This window comes from Varanus komodoensis, unplaced genomic scaffold (genome assembly GCF_004798865.1).
Source record: "Varanus komodoensis strain SLA01 unplaced genomic scaffold, ASM479886v1 scaffold4, whole genome shotgun sequence".
Classification (NCBI taxonomy): Eukaryota; Metazoa; Chordata; class Lepidosauria; order Squamata; family Varanidae; genus Varanus; species Varanus komodoensis.
Window position 1 is genome coordinate 16,498,035 of NW_025335941.1, and position 19,281 is coordinate 16,517,315.

Genomic DNA, 19,281 nt, shown 5'->3' on the forward strand with positions numbered 1-19,281 from the left:
GAACGGGGTTCCTCTTCACAGGCCCTCTGTATGTGCTGTATATGTGTGTGGGGGTCCTGATTGGGGAGAACAATTAGTATAGTGACCAGTAGGGACACATATGGCATTGGATGGAGGGCTAGCCAGGTAAGGGAAATGTGGCTCTGGCAGTTAACAATTGTGCCATGTTCTGCTCTCAACTGCAGGTTTGGTGACAGTCTTCCCAGATGCTGTTTTTGAATGCCTGATCAGTGCACAATAAGACCTCCCTCATCTATGATATAATAGTTGATGAGATGGCTTGCATAACTAAAAAAGCTTCCATTCAATCTTCTGTTAGCCAGTAGAGTTCTCTAGGATTGTCTGGGGCCTAATACATGCAGGCCCCAAGGACATTTAGGAGTCATCTGAGACCAACTGCAGTAAACTTGTGAAGCACTTGCTAATGGTGTCATATTGTATATTTTGTATGATCCTAATAAAAAACATTGCTTAAGTTTTTTTAATGAATTCTTACAGTGGTTAAGGAAACCGCTTTTGGAAGGAAGATTGAGCATGAATTGTGAGATACCTGGAACAGACCTGAAGCTTTGTGTAATGACTAAACTTCCAAGCCATCTGTGTACTGCAGCTCTCTTAAGTAGAATGGTACTATTGATATTGGAAAAAGGGATAGTTTTTGAAAACCATGAAGCTGAAAGAAGCAAATTTGAAAATATCAGTAAGTGACAACAAATAAATTTACAAAAATAAAACTTTAAAAACATGTTTCTTTGTGATTTAATTTTATTTTAATATCAACCAATATAGAATTGTCTATATATATATATCTTAAATAAACCTTATCAGAAAACTGCTATTTTAAAAATTAGAAATTATTAAGGACATATTAGGCTTTTAATAGAGTTATATTTTGTTCTGCTTTCTGTGATATGATTCACACTGTAATTTGCTGCATAGGCATATTTCTGAAACATGTGGCTTTGAGACAAAGCACTGTGTTTATTCCACTGCACTCAAAGACCTCCACATAATCCCATTTTGTATTTGCATCAATGGCAGGGCAAAGAGTTAGTTTGACTACTCTTGGTGCTTCTTTTGAAATGAATGGGAAATTTAATGTATTTATGCATATGAAAGCTTTCCGTGTCATTAAAGTTCCTATACGAGTAAGGAGCTCTTGCCCAGTATAACGTAGTGAAAATTGGTGAATAGCATATTGTAGTTAGGAGAGAGAGACAGAGGCCTACCACTATCTCTCAGCTATACTTCTCTGTGCATAACAAATGTTATAGGAAGTTATGAAATTACAGCTGAAAATGCCATATATATTATAGTAGTCTGTACAAAAATGACCTGATTTGCATGATCAAAAAAAATCCACAGTGGCTTACTCAAAGTGTGTCTGTGCAGGGCATGTTTTCCATAAACACTGCCCAAACACAGCTTGCCATGTTGTCTGAACCCACATAGCATGGCTTGTTGGAAAGAGAAATTGTCCTCCAATGATCCCACAATAGCCCATAGATTGCATACTTGGTAGGGTCCCCTTATGATCGTGAATGTATACATTTCACAGTTTGGATTGATTTATTTAATAATTTTTACCAAATTTTAAAAGGGATACATATGCTGGATTATCCTGCTCAGATGTTCCTCTGGGTTTGTTTGTTTGTTTGTTTTTTAGTTGTAGAACAGCTGTATGCTTTACAATGGATTGAAGAATTGGCCAACCCACCTTGCCTGCTTCTTGACTTTCTTAATCTCCCTGAAGTAATGAGCGTCTCATATGAAAAATTACATACATACAGTTATATCCCCTGCCTCTTACAAATATTATTCAGTAGGTAAGTATGGGGAAGAATCAATAAAATTTTCACATAGCTTTAGTAGAAAGCATAAAGTCTTAGTTCTGTGTATTTGGATATCACCTTCTAGAGCTAAAGGTTATATGTCAGTAAATTGTTTATTCCTAACAATAATATAACATGTTTTTATCTGTTCATAGATCAAAAGAGAGTGGACGACTCTGGGCTTTAACCATGGCTAAACTGATAGATACAGAGAAAATTTCAACTTGCAAGATAAAAGCACTTTTCAATAATACAGAAAGGTATGATAGTAAGTTTTGCACCTTTTCTTAGATTGTGTTTGCTACCACTGTTCAGTTAGAAGGAAATTAGAAGAAGGGCCTGCGCTGATTGGCTTATATTGTGGGATGATGGGGCCAGCAGTGCTATAGTCTGAAATCAGATGGTAATGACAGAATTCGCAATTGTGTCACTTCACAAATTGAACCTACAGCGTAACATGGACCTTCCTCCTCTCCAGGAAATGTCCATCTATCATGATGAGTACAGGATCATAATGATACTGCAGTGCACCTGGCGCTTGTACAAAATTAGATAGGTTTGGTTGAAACAAACTAACTTTAGTTTGAATCGGGCAAATGTGTGTGGGATCATACAAAATTGCCAGAATGGATTTTGTTGTAAAACATTTTAATACTCCTAACATGTCTTTGTCTTCTCTGTTTGTCTTCTCTTGTTTCTGTGCCTGTTCACTGCCTTGCTTGTATATGGATGGACCAGTCCTGTACTTTATACAATTCTGCAACAAAGCATCCAATGACATCATCTTACTCTTTGCCACCATTATTTTGCATTGCATCGGTAGTGGACATCAGATTGATTTCCTTATTATCTCATTTGTATGCACAGGTTTTTTCCATTAACGGAAGGCAGCCTGCACACACTTCAACATTTGTCTCGATTTTTACCTGAGCAAGATAAGGACGAGCTTGTCTTTCAGTGTACTGCTAAACTAATGACGTGCAGTGAAACCGAACTCTTCACTACTGATGGTCAGTGTCTTAAATATTATCTGCAGTGCTACATTTACTTGTAAGAGGTAGGATTTTCAATGCACACATTTAATAAGATCTCCATTTGCCATTAAGAATTATTACCATCATTCATGACAGTAAAAAATGCTTTTGAAGAGCCATCAATTCTGTCCTACATAATCTTTATTTCACTGAAGTGCTTTATTCCAAGGTGCATATTATCACCTACATTGCAAAAGAATCTTCCAGCTAGTTAAATGAGGTATTTTTTAAGAAAAGTTCTGAGAGAAAGAACATTTAACAAATAGCCATAGAAGTTTTAGATTAGTTCTGTTTTTTTAACAGTTGATTTAACAACTTAGCTTTGGATTTCTCTGTCAGTTTCTCTTTCTGTCTCTCACTTGTTCTCAAGGATTGTCAGGAAGACTGGACAATAGTCAAAAATCAGAAAAGTTGGACAGATTAAAGATGTTTAACTGGTTAAGTAAAAAAGTAATGTTGTCCAGCCTGGTACCCACCAGGTGTTTTGAACTGCAACTTGCAGAATTTTAGCCATGTTGGTTAGGACTGATGCTACTTGAAGTCCAAGACATGTGAAGGGCACCAGGCAGGAGAAAGCCATTACTTGTTTGCAAATGTAGCTGCGTTTCATGACTTGGGCTCTGTAGTGCCATATGCAGGCAGGTGCCTAAGTTTCACCTCCTTGTGAGAAGCTGGTGCCTGTATTTCACTGCTACTTCTTACCCATGGCAGTGCTCCCATTTTGCATTTTGTGCTGTTCTGTAATGTTCCCCAGTCTCAGGGGCAGTTTCCTAAAGAACACTTGATAAAGGGGCTTCGGCAAAAATATGAAAGGGGCATCTTGCAGAAGCAGTAATGTTTCTCTGCTCATGCATCTTTTCAGTCCAAGTCAATATGCTGAATTTAAACTTGCATGTTGTATTGCCAGTTTGTTGGATTTAGGGTGATGGATTAAGACTAAAGAGAATCAGTTTAAATCCCTGCTTGGCCTTGAAGCTTGCTGGGTCAGCTACTGTATCTCAGCCTGATTTATTCACAGGGTTGTGCTGAAGAGAAAGCAAAGGGTAGAGTTAGGTACATTGCCTAGAATGTCTCAAAGTAAGGAGAAAGCACAATAAAATACCTTCTTACCTGACTTGACCTTTGGACAGTGATACTGGAGTTCTTTTCTCTTTGCTCAGATGCAGGTTCTTTTCATAAAAGAAAAACTTGGCCAAGGGGTTGGATTGTGGACCATAACCACTTCTCCTCTTGAGTAAGCCTTCCTCCATAGTTTATACCCTTATATGGCAGGTGGCAAATCATAAGCATTAAAGGACATATTTCACTAAGTTAGTGAATCCCAATTCAGAAACTGGACCTGTCAACATGTAAACCATGAAGCCTGGGGAAAGATATGCATCTTATTTTCCCCTTTGTTTCTTATTAACACATCCTATCATATTTTCACTTTTATCCCTGCAATGATGATGCTTAGACATAGATTAAAAATAGCAGCTTTGGAGCCACAACTGTACAGACTTGCACTGTGTGTGTAGTTCAGCCTGTTCCTGCAAAAATTTATCACACTGATGGGAAGATGGAGGTCTTTTTAAAACCAGAACTTTATGAAGCACTGAACCTACTTCCTGCTGCTGCTGCTAGATTTTTCTGATCTTTCATCCAGCTGCAACTGTTCACTTCGTGTCCCTGTTTTTATTTGCCTGCTATTCTTATATTCTCAGAGATTTAATGTGGCCATTTTAACCAAGTATTTGATTCTATTTTAGGAGCTTTTGGAAATCTTGCTATTTTAAATTCCTGCTTGAATTGTGGAAGCATTGATTGTGGAGAACTAATGCCTGGAATATTAAAAATCATCATATCCTGGAGAAATGAATATGAGGACAGCTTTCTTTTCAGTTGGTGGGCAGTTTGCTATAAATTTTAATATGAATGTTTGAACTAGCAATATTTATGAGTATAATAGGACTGCAAACCAATTTAATATATTTAAATTGATGTTCATTTTAGACAATCATTTTTATATTTGTGTAAAAGTAATTAATATTTCTGAAGCAAAAAGCATGCTTTCTTGTTTTGTCAGAGTATCTTAAACATATTTTCATCCTACATGTGAGAGCAGGAAGGATGCCTTTTAAGATGGCATTTGTCTTCCACAGTCTTTATGAGGGTAGGTACTCGGAGGAGGGCTTTCTCAGCGGTGGCGCCCAATCTATGGAATGCGCTCCCCAGAGAGGTCCGCCTGGCACCGTCGTTATTTGTTTTTCGGCGCCAGGCGAAGACCTTTTTATTTAAGCGTCATTTTAATTGTTAACAGCATTTGCTTATTTATCTGGCCAGGGCGACTTCTTTTATATTGTTACTTATTTTATATTGTTAGTTTTATATTGTTATTCTTGTATTTATGTTGTGAGCCGCCCCGAGGCTTCGGGGAATGGGGCGGCATAGAAATGTTTTAATAAATAAATAAATAAATAATAAAATGAACAGTGTGACACCTCTTTCATCTATTGAAAGTTTTAAAATATGTTAACTCTGTGTAGTTGAAGAAACATGTCAGCCTTGATTTACAAAGAATAGGCTGTTCAATATTGGAGTATTAAACCTTCACTATTAACTAGCTTTGTTTCTTGTTACCACTGGTTGTTGTTATTTTTAAGAAATGGTTTAAAAATTAGACAAGATTTCTAGATAATAATAATTGGGTTTTTGTTTGTGTGTTAATTTGCCTTGTTGCTTTCTACCTTTTTCATTAAGGTAGTTCCTTTTTGTTGTGAAACAAAAGTTAGTATTGACTTATCCATGTATTTCATAAATGAAGCTTCTGATCTTTTCTTACTTTCCCATCAGCAATCTACAAGATGGAAAACCAGAGTTACTTGGTTTCAATATAGAAATGATCCGTTTTCTCTCTCTGTTGTTAAATAATCCTTCCTCTTTGCTGGAGAGTGAATGGGATTTTGTCATGTGTTCCATGCTGTCATGGTTAGAAGTAAGTAAATATAAAGAGAGAAATGATATGACCTCTATATAAATAGTTTGCTATATTTTCTTTTTGAATCCACTGGGTGGCACTTCTTGCCTTTTGTAAATGTAAAATGTGCTGTCAACAGCCTGCCATATAAACTTAAACAAGACCATTCTATGATTATTTGATATTACTGCCTATATTAAATCTTTCCAGTTTTTATGGAGGAAAATTTCCAGAACACTTCAAGATTATCTGAACTGAAATTAGTGGTGCTTAGCAGTTCTTTTGCATTGCAGCATAAGTCTGCAGAAATTAGTGACATTTTATTTTACCAAAATGCATTGGCCCATAAGTAATTAATTGCCCTGTTCACAAAGAAGAAGGAATAAAAATACAGGGAAATGCAATTTAAATTAAATAAGGCTAAGATATAGAAGGTAAGTTTGAAGAGAAAAAAACTGATTATTTGAACCTATTCTTGGTGCACATACTTAAAGAATTTGCTTTGATGTGTTATAGAAAACCTATTTATAGTGAATGCAGAATGCTTACCTATTTGCATGACATGGCCTACTTACTGTGGGTTATTTAACTCACAGTGCACCACTGTGTGTGTGCAGTTTTGAATATACAACCTGTGTCATGCAGAACTGACCATTATGGGTTATTTAAGGGTTAGACAACCACCATGTAACCCTACTACTAATTAAGCACTACAAGGGAGTTGTTTAATTTTCTTGAATAACCCATAATTGCTAGGTTCACATAACATGTGCAACCTCCAATCAAGGGGTTACATCCAGATGTAGTGAGTGCAGCTGACCACCACTTGGTGGGCATCCTAGGGTCACCTTGACCAAGATTCTGAAGAGGAAGAAGGGGACCTTGAGAAAGGAAAATGTCAGTTTTGGGAACCCAGGGAGAGGCACAGGCCTCACCTACAGGTTGCCAGGAAGACCAGGAGGACAGGAATGTTTAGGAAGGGATGGGAGGGGTTGAAGAAGGGAAGGAGGGAGAATCATTGCCTTGCTCAGACCCTAACTGGATGACGAGGTGTTACAAGAGATGAGCTGTCCAGTTAGAGAGCTTGCATAGGTCTTGTCGGTTGGCCTTTCATCAGCAGGAACTACCCTGAGGATAGAGCCCCCAGAGTTACCGAAAGGAAAGGTTTTTGGGGTGAAGTCCCTAGTTTGGGTTCAGCAACTATCTTGATGTGAGCAGAGGCTTAGCTTCTAAACTTGTAGAGGGCTTTAAAAATTGCTTTGTCTTGTAACTGCAAAGAGCCAATAAACTGCAGAGAGACTGTATGGTGTGTTTTGGAGTTGAAGAATAAGAAAGGAAGGGCTGTTTATGATACCAGCTCACTCTGCAGCTCATCCTTAGTGAAATAAATCAGGTTGACCTGGCTAATTTGTGTGAACCTGGCCTATGTGTAACTTACGATGCAGAGAGAAATTGTTATCTTAAATTGGTCTTACATTTTGCTGAAATTCCACAAATGCAAAAGAATTAACGCCTCTCTCGATTTTGTTCTTTTGTAGACAACGAGTGACAGCCAGGCTGTCTTTCCTGTTGTGTTGGTGGAAGTATTTGCCAGTGTCAGCTGTGACCTGAGTGCTGCTTTGAGTTCATATTTCCAGTCAGCAACTCCTGAAATCATTGAAAAACTTCCAGCAAACCTCATAACTGAATGGCAGGACTTCTTTTCTGAAGGCATTCATAGTTTACTTTTACCTTTGTTGGTAAAAGTCACAAGTAAGTCTGTTACAAATAAGTATACTAACAGTGCTTCCTATGTACACCTCAGAAGTAAGGCCAGTTGAGTTCAGTGGTTCTTACTCAAGGTAAGCAGATACAGGGTTGTAGCCTAATAGATGTAGTAGGAGAAAATTACTGATAAAAACTTAGGCACATTATTTTGGAAGTGAAATTTCTTTTCATATCACTTCAGCTGCCGGGCTGAGACAGAAATATAAGCTTTAGTCATGGTTTCCAGGATGGTCCCCAGTACTAAAAGAGAAGCATTCTGGACATGCTGTCAAGGCATTCATACTTTACACTTCCCCATTCTCAGCTTCTTCCTTGTCTAAACAGAGTATCAGCTTCATTATTGCCCTTCTCAGGATAAATGAAACCTTGATGTCTTATGACTGCATGGTTTAACATGCAGAGGGGTATGTACTTCTTAATGCATCTTAAACTCTGCTCTACTACCTCTTACGGTGGCAGATTGATATAAACATCTAAGGACATAGAATAGTCATAGTACAATTCTGTTTGATCAGAAGTATCTAATAATTGTCACCACTAAATAGTACTTCCTGCCTGTCCTTTCATGGTCTCTTAAAACAGACTCAACAGATCCTGTGATGATGTAGTGGTTAATAGCACAAGTCTGAGACTCAGATGATTTCTAGTCCCCGCTCAGCCATAAAGCCCACTGGGTGTCTTTGGGCCAGTCAGAGACTCAGCCCAGCCTACCTCACAGAATTGTTGTGAGGGTAAGATTAAGAGGAGAAGGATAATTATGTAAGGCAGCTTGACTTCCTTGAAAAAAGGTGGGATATAAATGAATAAATAAAGCCACAACACAATGAAAACTCATTCACTTCCATACTTGTTTACTTAATGTGTTATCACACATTCTGTCATATACATCTCCTGATCTGGTTAATCGTTTGTTATTTGTGAGAAGTTTAGAATTTATACATGCTTTATGAATACTTCCATTTTTGGAATTGATTGAGGGACGCATGTAATATCTGGTATTTTAAACAGTAAAGTATATTCCTCTGGCATTTTGGAAAGGCTTTGCTAGGTAGTTCTATAAATGGTTGTGTAAATTTGCAAACTTGATTAAAAAAATAAATGGCTTGTATGTTGCTCTGAACAGGAAAAGAAAAAGATGCCCTGGAAGCATCATTTCAGGACTCCATATTGAAATCTTTGGGTAAAGCTTTAACGTACATATCAAAGGATCAACTACTGAATCATAAACTTCCTGCCAAATTTGTTGCTGGCCAGAAGACAAACCTCCCTGAAAAACTACAGACCTTGTTAAATACGCTTTCTCCTTTACTGCTCTTCAGATCTAGACCCGTGCAAATCATAGTATACCACATGTTAAATGAGTAAGTTATTTTCTTAGCACTGTTGGCTGTCGGCTTGTATCATTTTTCATTTCATCATTAAAAGTTACATTTGGAAAAAGACCAGGGACTGGGTTAGCATAATGAGTGCTACTGTTAAACCATGATGCACAAACATATTCTGTTATTTATACAGTAGTAGCTGGAGTGTTCAGCTCCCCCAGATGGAAACCTGAGAAGTGTTCCTTGAGTTTTGTGCCTGCTTTGGGTTTGGAAGATACAGTAGGGAATTTCTGAGTTGCATGCTAAACCGGTGTCTAGCTTAAACAGTGGACTGGATGAGGGCTAACAGCCTGAAACTCAATCCAGGCAACACTGAGATGCTGTTGGTAGGTGATTCCTTTGACTGGATGGGGGGTGGGGGGCTGTTCAACCTGTTCTAGATGGGATAGTTTCATTGAAAATAGGCCAATTTTGAAAAAGTCTTCCTTGAGGAGATTGTTCCGTGCAGCTCTTCATTTCTGCCCATTCTAAACACATTCCAACCATCAAAATCATTCCAGGATACCTCATTTTTGTAACCTAAACCCTACCCTGGTGCACACCCATAAGCCTAATATAGGGGTGTATTTCCATTGAAAATAGACCAACGTTAAAATGACTTCCTTGAGCCTGGGGATGCTTCTTCATCTGTTTTTGTCACTTAAGGCTTAGGTGGTATTGGTGGCCTTTAATGCCTTCTACCAGCTTCAGCTGGTGGCCCAGCTGTGCTCCTGCCTGGACTTGGATAACCTGGCTTTAGTAATCTATGCTCTGGTAATCTCTAAATTAATGTACCCTTGAAAATGATTCAGAAGCTGCATCTGATGCAGAATACATCAGCCAAATTAACAAGTGGGACCCAAAGATCCAAACACGTAGGACTGGTTCTGGCCCACTATTTACTGCCTGTACACTACTGATCAAGGTGCTGGTTTTAACCTATAAAGTCCCACATGGCTTAGGACTACAGTACTTGTCAGAGCACATCTCCTAACTGTGATCTGCTTGGACACTACGCTCAAACTCAGGGACCTTCCTCCAAGTGCCAATTTTGAGGGTGGTGCTGAGCGGGGCCACTATGGGAAAGGCTTTCTTGGTGTTGGCCCCCCATCTATGGAATAACCTCCCCACTATGGCCTGCCTGACATGGAATCTGGCCTTTTTTTTGGCACCAGTTTAAGGCAGTCCCCTTTTCTGAGGCTTTTAAGGACTTAGTCAGGTTTGAGGGGGATGAGCTGGAGTTGCTGTCACTCTTTTTAATTATTCTTTGTACTATTTGATTTTTATTTTGACTGTTTTAAACTTTTTACTTTTTCTGACATGTTGATTGTATTTTTATAATTTGTGTTTATGGACTGTATAGACCAACCAGAGAGCTTCAGCTATGGGCCACTATAGAAATTTAAATAATAATATTAATAATGGTAATAGGGTTTATGCAGTCGCATCTGCTATGTTGCCTTTCTTCAGAAGGACCAGTGTTTATTGCACTGTTGTCCTTTAGCATCCTGTTAGATCTGTCAACTATTTCTCTGTATAGAAGCAGCTTGTAGAGTGGGGACTGAATACAGAGAAGGACTTGGGAGCTGTACTGTATCTCTCCTCCAGTGGTGGATGGGGCCAAAGGCAAAATAGGAGTACCACCATATGTTAGCTTAAAGTGCTCGCTGGGAGAGTAGTTTGGATTTTTGGGATGAGGGAAAAGCTGTACAAATGCTAGGAAACCACAAAATGGTTGCAGTGAGGGAAGTGGGCATGGCCATCTGGGAAACCCATGTGAGGGTTGCTTGAGGTTTATTACCCTTGTTTCAGGAGAACATACTAATGTGGTCATAAAGGTGAGCAGGAAAGGCAAGCATAGACAGTTTTTCCTCCCTCTGCCCCTCCACCTCTCAGAGTTAGAGCTATTGTGGGTTTTCCTTCACTGTATACAGTATCTAGTGAAAGAAATATTAGTGCTAATGCGGAAGATGAATGATAGGAATGCAACCGTAGTATTAGAAAAATACTGTTATTACCAGTATAGATGTTTAGGATTGAGGTACCAGTTTCACTCTAATGCACAGAAGCCATGCATGTCTGTAAACTGATAATTATAATGCATAATAATGTGCTCACTTTCTAGAATTAGATAAATGTTGGGCCATAAAAATGTGTTTTTTCTTTCTCTCAAATGCTAGATTAATGTCTGATTTGCCTAAATTTGACAATGAGGCTCTCAAATCCTATGGTGATGAAGAAGAGGAACTATTGCTGTATGTTTCCTTTTATTTTTATGATTAATTATGCTATCATGGTAGAATTTAAAGTGCTTCATTAAGCAGTTGCAAAAACCTTTACTATGTTGTTTTAAAGATGAGAAACATTGAATTTCATTGGAAATACAGAATCCTTCTAGTCCTTTAGTGGGAATTTTGCAGAAGTGGGCATGGTATGGTATATCTTCAATTTTGTATTACTTATATTATTTTTTGTACCAGAAATTGAAATCATCTCTTCAGAGTCCTTGTAAAATATGTAGCATTTGAAAATTTACATATAGGGGAAGTGTACAGAACTTAAGCTATAATGTCAATGTGTTTTTTTTTTATGTAGAAGTGTCAAGTTCACTTTTACTGAGAAATTTAGGTCTAGTATAGATGTGAGATGAAATTTGGGAGATACTTCTTGAAAATCATTTCCTCCCTAAAGTTTTAAAGCAAAGCAAAGTATTGACTATTAGCTGTAACCTTCTTGAATACATACCTTGATGTTGTAAGGGGGTTTGAGAGCATCCAAGAAGCCAAGAGTAATGCTACCAAAGAATAGCCTCTTTCATAAACTGGAGGGAATGAAGGACATGGGATAGTACCTTGGAATCTTTTTATTTTCCCACAATTTTAATTGCTTAATTAAATTTGGGGTTTTATATTTATTATTGGATGCTGTGCTACTTTATCTTTTAATCCTGTTTTATTGGTGTTCTTGTCAACCGTCCGGAGACGTCAGTGATGGGATGGCACACAAAAGTTTTGAATGAATGAATGAATGAATGATCAGATTCACAAGCCAGCCAAGAAATTCTTACCACCTTTGTTGATTTTGTCTGGGGAAGATTGCCATTTTTGCCATCACAGGCATTTCCACTGCATGTTGCTCCCTTGCTCTCTCTTACAATTTTGCATAGGGAAATGCTTCAGCGAAGCAGAAAATTTGCTGCTATGTTGTAAGCCGCCCCGAGGCTTCGGCGAATGGGGCGGCATAAAAATGTTTTAATAAATAAATAAAATAAATAAATTTGGTTTGTAAAGTCATAAATGAGAAGATGCAGCTGTGATCCTTACTTAGGGGATGTGTGCTTATATGTCCTTTATTCATCCCAGATTGCTCCATAGCTATATTGCTCCCTGCTCTTGGCAAAATCAGTAGGATTGGCTTAACTTCCAAATGAATCTATGTGATTAAGTGTGGAATGAAGAACTTCTTGTATCTTCTTGGTAGCACATTCCTTGTTGGGAAGAAGGAACTGAAAATGACATGAAATGTTATTCTCTTAGGGGAGAAGAAATCCTCCATTCACTTCCCTGGGACCTTCATTTAATGTGTTTACATAGTTTGATGTGAGTATGTGAACAAAGAAACTGATCAGTGTTCACCTTTCTACCTTTATTTTAGGTCTCCACCAGCAGCTCTTATGACTGTTCTCACTGCTCAAGAAGACTTACTAGAAAATATCCTAGAATGCATTCCAGTTGGAGAGTTTGCAGCTGTTCAGCCACTGAGTGAGGAGTTTTGTCTTGTTTTAGGATACCTGCTTACTTGGAAATTAATATTAACTTTCTTCAAGGCAGCATCTTCTCAGGTAAATCATACATACTTCTCTGCATCTTTCTAGGGATAATCCAGTTTTGCTATGATACTGATTTTTACACAGCTCATGCTCATCCTAATTGTCACTAGCAGGAAATTTTAAAATGCATTATTTGAAACCAGTCAATGCTAATACATAAGAATAAACACATACAGCAGATAATGCATCTGAAAATGGATCTTCAAACTATTTGTTTTAACAATATTCACACAATCATCATTGTAGTCAATGTAAAGAAAGGACTCTCATTTATTGAAAAACAGTTGTAGTCATTCTCATGCCTGTTCAGATGAATATCTTGTGCAATCTGCATTTATGGAGCTCACACTTCCAGCTGGAGAAGAAAAAATTTGAAAGTGTATAGGGCACTTTTTATTTTCATACCTGGTTAACAGGAAGACTACCTTGCATGAATGAGTTCTCTCTTGTCTTTTATCTAGCCATTATGTTACAGTGCTTGCTTTTAGAGATATTAGCTATAATCATAAAGGCCTTTAAACTTTGGTGGGCAAATAACATATATTGAATATGATCTCAGGCTTTGGCAGGAAACCTGTGGCCCATCCGGTATTGCTGGACTGTAAGTCCTTGCTGGTTGGGACTGATGGCAGCTAAGGGTTTTCAAACTGCTGCAGGTTATATAGGCTTTGAACACAATTACCAATATTTTACATAGTGTGGAAGAATGCATTATTCCAGTTTTTCTTGTGCATCAATTTGTTCGTATCCTACCAACTGTGCAAGTAAAGGATGGCTATTGCACCAGCACTGATGGTGTCTAGTGTAGCATAATGTTTTGTTATATGCACTTTTTGTATGATGTACTTCTTCTTCATTGTTTTTTCATTGTATAGCATATGACACTGTCATTATGCCCAGAGAACTTTACTCAGTTGTTTCATAGGAATATGCATTTGAGATTTTTACCTTTTTAAAAATAGCTTGAGTGGTGAGAAACCATTAGTGATCTTAAAACTCTTCATAAAAGAACCCTCCCATCTAACCTCTATACAACCTTTCATTGTGTACATTCTTTTTGTTCATTAATTCCTGGGAACAAATTTTATTGAGAATGATTTTTCTTTACCAACAGCTGCGAGTTCTTTACTCACAATACCTACGAAGAACTAAGAGTTTGAATAAACTGTTGTGTCACCTGTTCAGGCTTATGCCAGAAAACCCAGCCTTCCCAGGATCAACAGCTGACCTTCCAAATAAGGATGTAAAAACCTACTTTACAGAAGAGCTTGATTTAGACATCAAAGGTCAGGGCAACAGATCTTAATCTTTGTTGCAATCTAGTGAATTTTTAAATGCTTAAATATATTTTATACTCACTATTAAAACCCTTTTTTGACATCACAAGTTAGCTATTGTTGGCCCATGTCATTCAGGGGATTAATATATTTCTCTATTTCCAGTTGTATTTATAACTGGAAATGTAGTGTAGAGGTTAGAGGGTTGGACTGGGACTTGGAAGAACTGGATTCTAGTCCCCGCTCAGCTATGGAGCTTACTGGGTAACTTTGGCCACCCACAGACTCCCAGCCCAACCTACCTCACAAGGTTGTTGGGAAGATTAGAATGAGAGAATTATGTATGTTACCTTGAGTTCCTTGGAAAGAAAATATTAATACATGGATCATAAGTCTAACAAATGCAAGGATAGGAAAATGTAATTCCTGAAAAATACAGGGTTTACTGTGCATCCCACAGAAATTAATTACACCTAGTCCAGTTATTGGCACGGCTACATCAGCTGTTTTTCTTAGGGTATTTCCTACATCATAATGGGAATGCCTGGTGACATCTGTACCTCATGGTGGATGTTTCTCAAACAAGGTTCAGAGTTCAAGATTTTGTTGTGCAGAAATGTGAGCTTTCTTTGAGAGCTACCAACTTCCCTAAATATTTTACATAAAGAATGTTGTCCCCTGCAGTCCTAGGGTAGGAAATTGCAAATAGGTTCTATGCTATTCTCTGCATTTCTATGCATCTGACACCCTTTCCCACAAGCAAAAAGTTTAATGAATAAACACCCCAGCCTGCTTTATTAAAAGGCTGGAGTGCTTACCCACAGATAATTCTTGCCTTCACCTCTCTCTGTGTCTAATTTTCCCTTAAGATTGGGAGCAGATATTGACACAGAGAGGAAAACAGAGATGAACTGGAAGGCAGAGGCTAGTCATTCTCTTTGTGTACAGTTGTTCTCTTTGTGTCTCTGCCTATGACACAGAAACAGCTCAATTTCTCAATAGTAGACACGAGCTTCTCCCAAAGGATTTACTTCTAAGTATCTGATTCTGTTGGCAGTCCTGTGCCTACTTAATTGGGAAGATGCCTCATTGAGAATTATTTCTAAATAGGTTCAAATGTTATTGAGAGGCAAGAGTAACTGACAAAGTACTGTGGAAGGTGCATGCTTTAACCGCTCCAGTCTCTGCAAATTATTTTCCATTTGTTCCTTAGAAACCTCAGCGCTGTCATCACACATCCCACATTTGGCTTGCTCTGTTTACTGTATGACGTTAAAAGATCTGCCAGCAATGGTTCGCCTTTGGTGGAATAGCTGTGAGAAACGAGTCTTCAACATTGTAGATAAATTTACAAGCAAATATGTCAGCAGTGTCCTTTCTTCGCAAGAAATATCTTCTGTGCAGACCAGTACACAGTTATTTAATGGGATGATGGTTGGTATTACCTAGATACATTTATTTCATTGTATGGTATATATGACAGTACATTATAAATGACAATGTAATTTGAAAGTTTATTAGAAGCACAGACACTCAAAGTGAAAACTCTGAGTGAGGTTTTTTCCAGAGGGATTAATAGGTGATCATTGCTCTAGAGCACCTTATCATTTGCAGTCCACACCATTGAAGTATCTCTTGTTCTGTGAGATACAGAGTAACTGTAACTGAACAGAGTAAAGTCTATATAGCAGAAATAGCCATAAAAATTTTCATAATAGAAATTTAAGAAATAGTTTAAATTTTTAAAACAATTTAGCAGCTACAGAGTATTTAATACAGAAAAGTTCTTTTAAAAACACCAGATGTAGATACCCCATCAAGCCATTGGATAGGCTAAATGAAGTAAAAGGGATGGCATTTAGAAGAAGGGCCTTCTTAGTGGCTGCCCCTAGCCTTTGGAACAGGCTTTATGAAGAGGTCCGCCTGGCACTGACTCTACTTTCATTTTGGCACCAGACAAAAATCATTCTTTTTTATGAAATCTGAATTTAAAACCAGGTTAAAACATGCCCCTACAGATTTCCTCTCCCCCTGTACTTGTACTGTGAGCTATATATTGATATGTTTAGCTGCTTAGAGAGTCCTGTTCAGCTATTGAGGAGCAATAAATTTGAAAATAAAATAAACCCTTTCAGTATCTATAAAATGCCTCAGCACAGTGGGGCTGTCTTATCCTGGCACGAAAAAGATGATAGGATTGCTGCCAGGCAGGCCTCATGGAGAGTTCATTCTACAGTTGCAGGAGTCCTGACTAAGAAGCCCCCACCTCTGTCCCCGGCCTCTGAGCCTCCCTTGGAGTTTGCACTTGGAAGAAGGCCTTAGATGGTAAAGATCAGTATAATAATCAGTAGCAGATGATTTGTGCAGTCAAGTTCAGCACTTACCTTCTGGCCAGTGTCGAAAATACTGAAAGGGGCCATGAAGACCATCTTGTATTACTATTGGTGAATTACCCATTCATTCTTGACTATTTATTTATAGCACTTTTATCCCACCCTTCAAGCAAAAAAGGGTTTCAGAGCAGCTTATAGAGCTAATAGATCTTGCCTGAAGGTGTACAGTCAAGAAATGGTACAGAAGAAAAAGGGATTAGGAGGGAGGACTGGACCTGGTTGGACACCAGCTTTTTCAGGTGGCAGGATGGAAGAGGATTGCAAGTTCACTACTTGCATGTGTACAAGTAGTGTAGTTCTTACGTATGTGTGAAAAACAGTTAACACTTTGTCTTATTTGAAAGTGAGAAGTATTCTGTCCACTGAGCGTTTGCTTTTCCACAGGTAAAAGCTCGATCTGCTACTCGAGAAGTCATTGCTACTTATTCTGTTGACGATATATTTATTGAACTGATAATACAGCTTCCTCCAAATTACCCACTTGGCTCTATAGTTGTTGAGAGTGGAAAGAGAGTTGGTGTAGCAGTTCAGCAGTGGCGCAATTGGATGCTGCAGTTGAGCACGTATCTCACTCATCAGGTGTGTTTCATGTACTTTGATCTGATTTGCAGATTGCTTATGTTCAAGCAATTACAGATTGGTCAATATTGGGACCATGAACATAGTTTGTGATTAGCGAGTTGCATGACAACTTGCCATCTAGCATTTCCCTGCTTGTTAGAGTATAAAGCAAAATCACATGTTGTAGGACAGTTTGGCAGAGGGGTAAGAAATGTATCAGGAGAACAACTCAGCCAACAATCATAAATACATTCATCAGGTAAGCAATCCTATGATTGTACACATGGGCATCACCACATGGCTTATACAGAAATTAAACAGACTATGTAATTGGAAAAAGAGGATGGAGAAGCTGTATTGCCAGCTCTCATAGCTGACATTCAGTTTACCAGAATAGGATCGATGAGAGATCAAAAGAGAACGTTCAGAAAATCCAGCAATTTACTTAGATTCGAAGAACCCCTTCGGTTCTAAAACCCTATTCTCCTTTTGAGCAACGAGAAATTTCTACAGCATAAGATATTAGAATGCCTGCCTGTCCTATAAAATGTGACTGCAAATAAATTCTAAGAATAGAGTAAATTGGTCACCAGATATGGCTGAATACTATGGTAAGCAATCACTGATGTAGGCAGCAGTAATGAAAATATTTACAAGTTGTAATATAACTTTCCTGTAAATATTTGTCAGGATTGTGATCCAGTGTGGAGTCGTTATGGAACTGCAACAATACTGCATACACTTGAAATAATGCATTATTCATTGCAGGACATGCTTTTCTTTCCTTTCCTTTCCTTGTAGAATGGAAGCATTATGGAAGGCTTAGCGTTATGGAAAAACAATGTGGATAAACGTTTTGAAGGAGTTGAAGATTGCATGATCTGTTTCTCAGTCATACATGGTTCCAACTACTCTCTCCCCAAAAAAGCTTGCAGAACATGCAAGAAAAAGTTTCATTCAGCCTGTCTGGTAAGTACCTAAATAAACAAATTTTGAACCATACTTTAAAGGAAAAACACAAAATTGATACATACAAGGTCTCTGTGCCATTCGCTCTAGTCTATCATTTTAGCAGGACTGAGCAGTGAATGAGTAACTACCTTAAGAAAATATATATTTTTAATAATGACTAGATTCATGCAGCACACTAAGTCCACCTGGATGTGCTTCCTTGGCAGTGGCTTATCAATCCAGTTGCTGGGTCTTTAAGCTAAACCCCTCAAGCCATGGCTTCCGCTAGCGTTCAGACAACACTTTAAGCCCAGGGCTGGCCAAGCAGCATCGGGTGGCCGATGACAGCCACCCTAAAGCACTGAAGTGGTGCTACATGGGAGTGGGCACTGTGATCGGTCTTTTCTGGAGAAGGCCAACCAAAATGAGTTTGAACACCCCTGCCTCCACCCTGCTGCTGAGTCAGGCAGAGAGAGGTGGTTCTGCCAGGGTCAGCAACAAGCAGCCACAGTCTACCTGTCATTTCAAGCTGGCCGCACTGGTGGGGAAGAGGCTTTTGCTGCTTCTACAGCCAGCCAGCGGCAAGATGTTGCTTCAGCTGAAAGGAGACAGCTTCTCTTCCCACTGTGACTGACAGGGGGTGGTAGGAAAATAGGAAACTTTGCAGCTTCCAGAATCCTGTGATAGCTGTGCTAGGAAGCTGGAGGAGGAGGTACCTTGCTCCCAATGTGCCCAATCATCTGAGAGAAGCATCAGAGTAGAGTAGCTTAAGTCACACTGTGTAGCTTTCTATATTATGTGACTTCTGTGAACCCTGACTCCCAGGCAGGTTATATATCAATGCTGAATTACTTAAATTGCAGTATTAGGGAATATGGTGAAGAGCTAACACGGAGAGAGTACTTTGCCTGTCCTATGGCCATACATACTTAAGGGCATATATGTCTTTGAAATATGGCAGGGCCCTTTAAGATAAATCTTTAAGCATCCACATTGGTGCAAAGAAAACAAAAGTAGACTGATAACTTTAGAACTTTTACCTTCTAAAATGTGTAGTTTAGTGGATTTTTTTTTCCAGAATTTTGTGATGTCTAGTCAAGTAAACCTTATTTGTCTAGGTATTTTAGATCAAATGTCTGCCAAACAAAACTGGTTTTAATTATTTTTCATTTTATTTTTTAGTACAAATGGTTTACATCTAGTAACAAGTCTTCCTGTCCACTTTGTCGAGAGACCTTCTTCTGAAATATATCTCCTTCTTTGCTGTAATGAACTTCTCAAACAAAATAAATAGACAATCTCACCTTGGTTTAGCTGGGA

The 19,281-nt window shown here is 38.4% G+C and overlaps 1 protein-coding gene across 1 annotated transcript in view; it reads left to right on the forward strand.

The window, feature by feature from the left end:
* LTN1 (listerin E3 ubiquitin protein ligase 1) overlaps positions 1–19,274 on the forward strand; it is a 35,364-nt gene extending 16,090 nt beyond the window's left edge. The window contains exons 16-30 of the mRNA XM_044442704.1: positions 499–700; positions 1,667–1,826; positions 1,988–2,092; positions 2,700–2,842; positions 4,615–4,750; positions 5,699–5,840; positions 7,361–7,574; positions 8,713–8,950; positions 11,131–11,205; positions 12,605–12,791; positions 13,894–14,065; positions 15,270–15,490; positions 16,834–17,028; positions 17,812–17,979; positions 19,144–19,274. Coding sequence (XP_044298639.1) covers positions 499–700; positions 1,667–1,826; positions 1,988–2,092; positions 2,700–2,842; positions 4,615–4,750; positions 5,699–5,840; positions 7,361–7,574; positions 8,713–8,950; positions 11,131–11,205; positions 12,605–12,791; positions 13,894–14,065; positions 15,270–15,490; positions 16,834–17,028; positions 17,812–17,979; positions 19,144–19,206 — 2,421 coding nt within the window. The 3' untranslated portion in view covers positions 19,207–19,274. The remainder of the gene's footprint in view (positions 1–498; positions 701–1,666; positions 1,827–1,987; positions 2,093–2,699; positions 2,843–4,614; positions 4,751–5,698; positions 5,841–7,360; positions 7,575–8,712; positions 8,951–11,130; positions 11,206–12,604; positions 12,792–13,893; positions 14,066–15,269; positions 15,491–16,833; positions 17,029–17,811; positions 17,980–19,143) is intronic.
* The last annotated feature ends 7 nt before the right edge of the window (positions 19,275–19,281 follow it).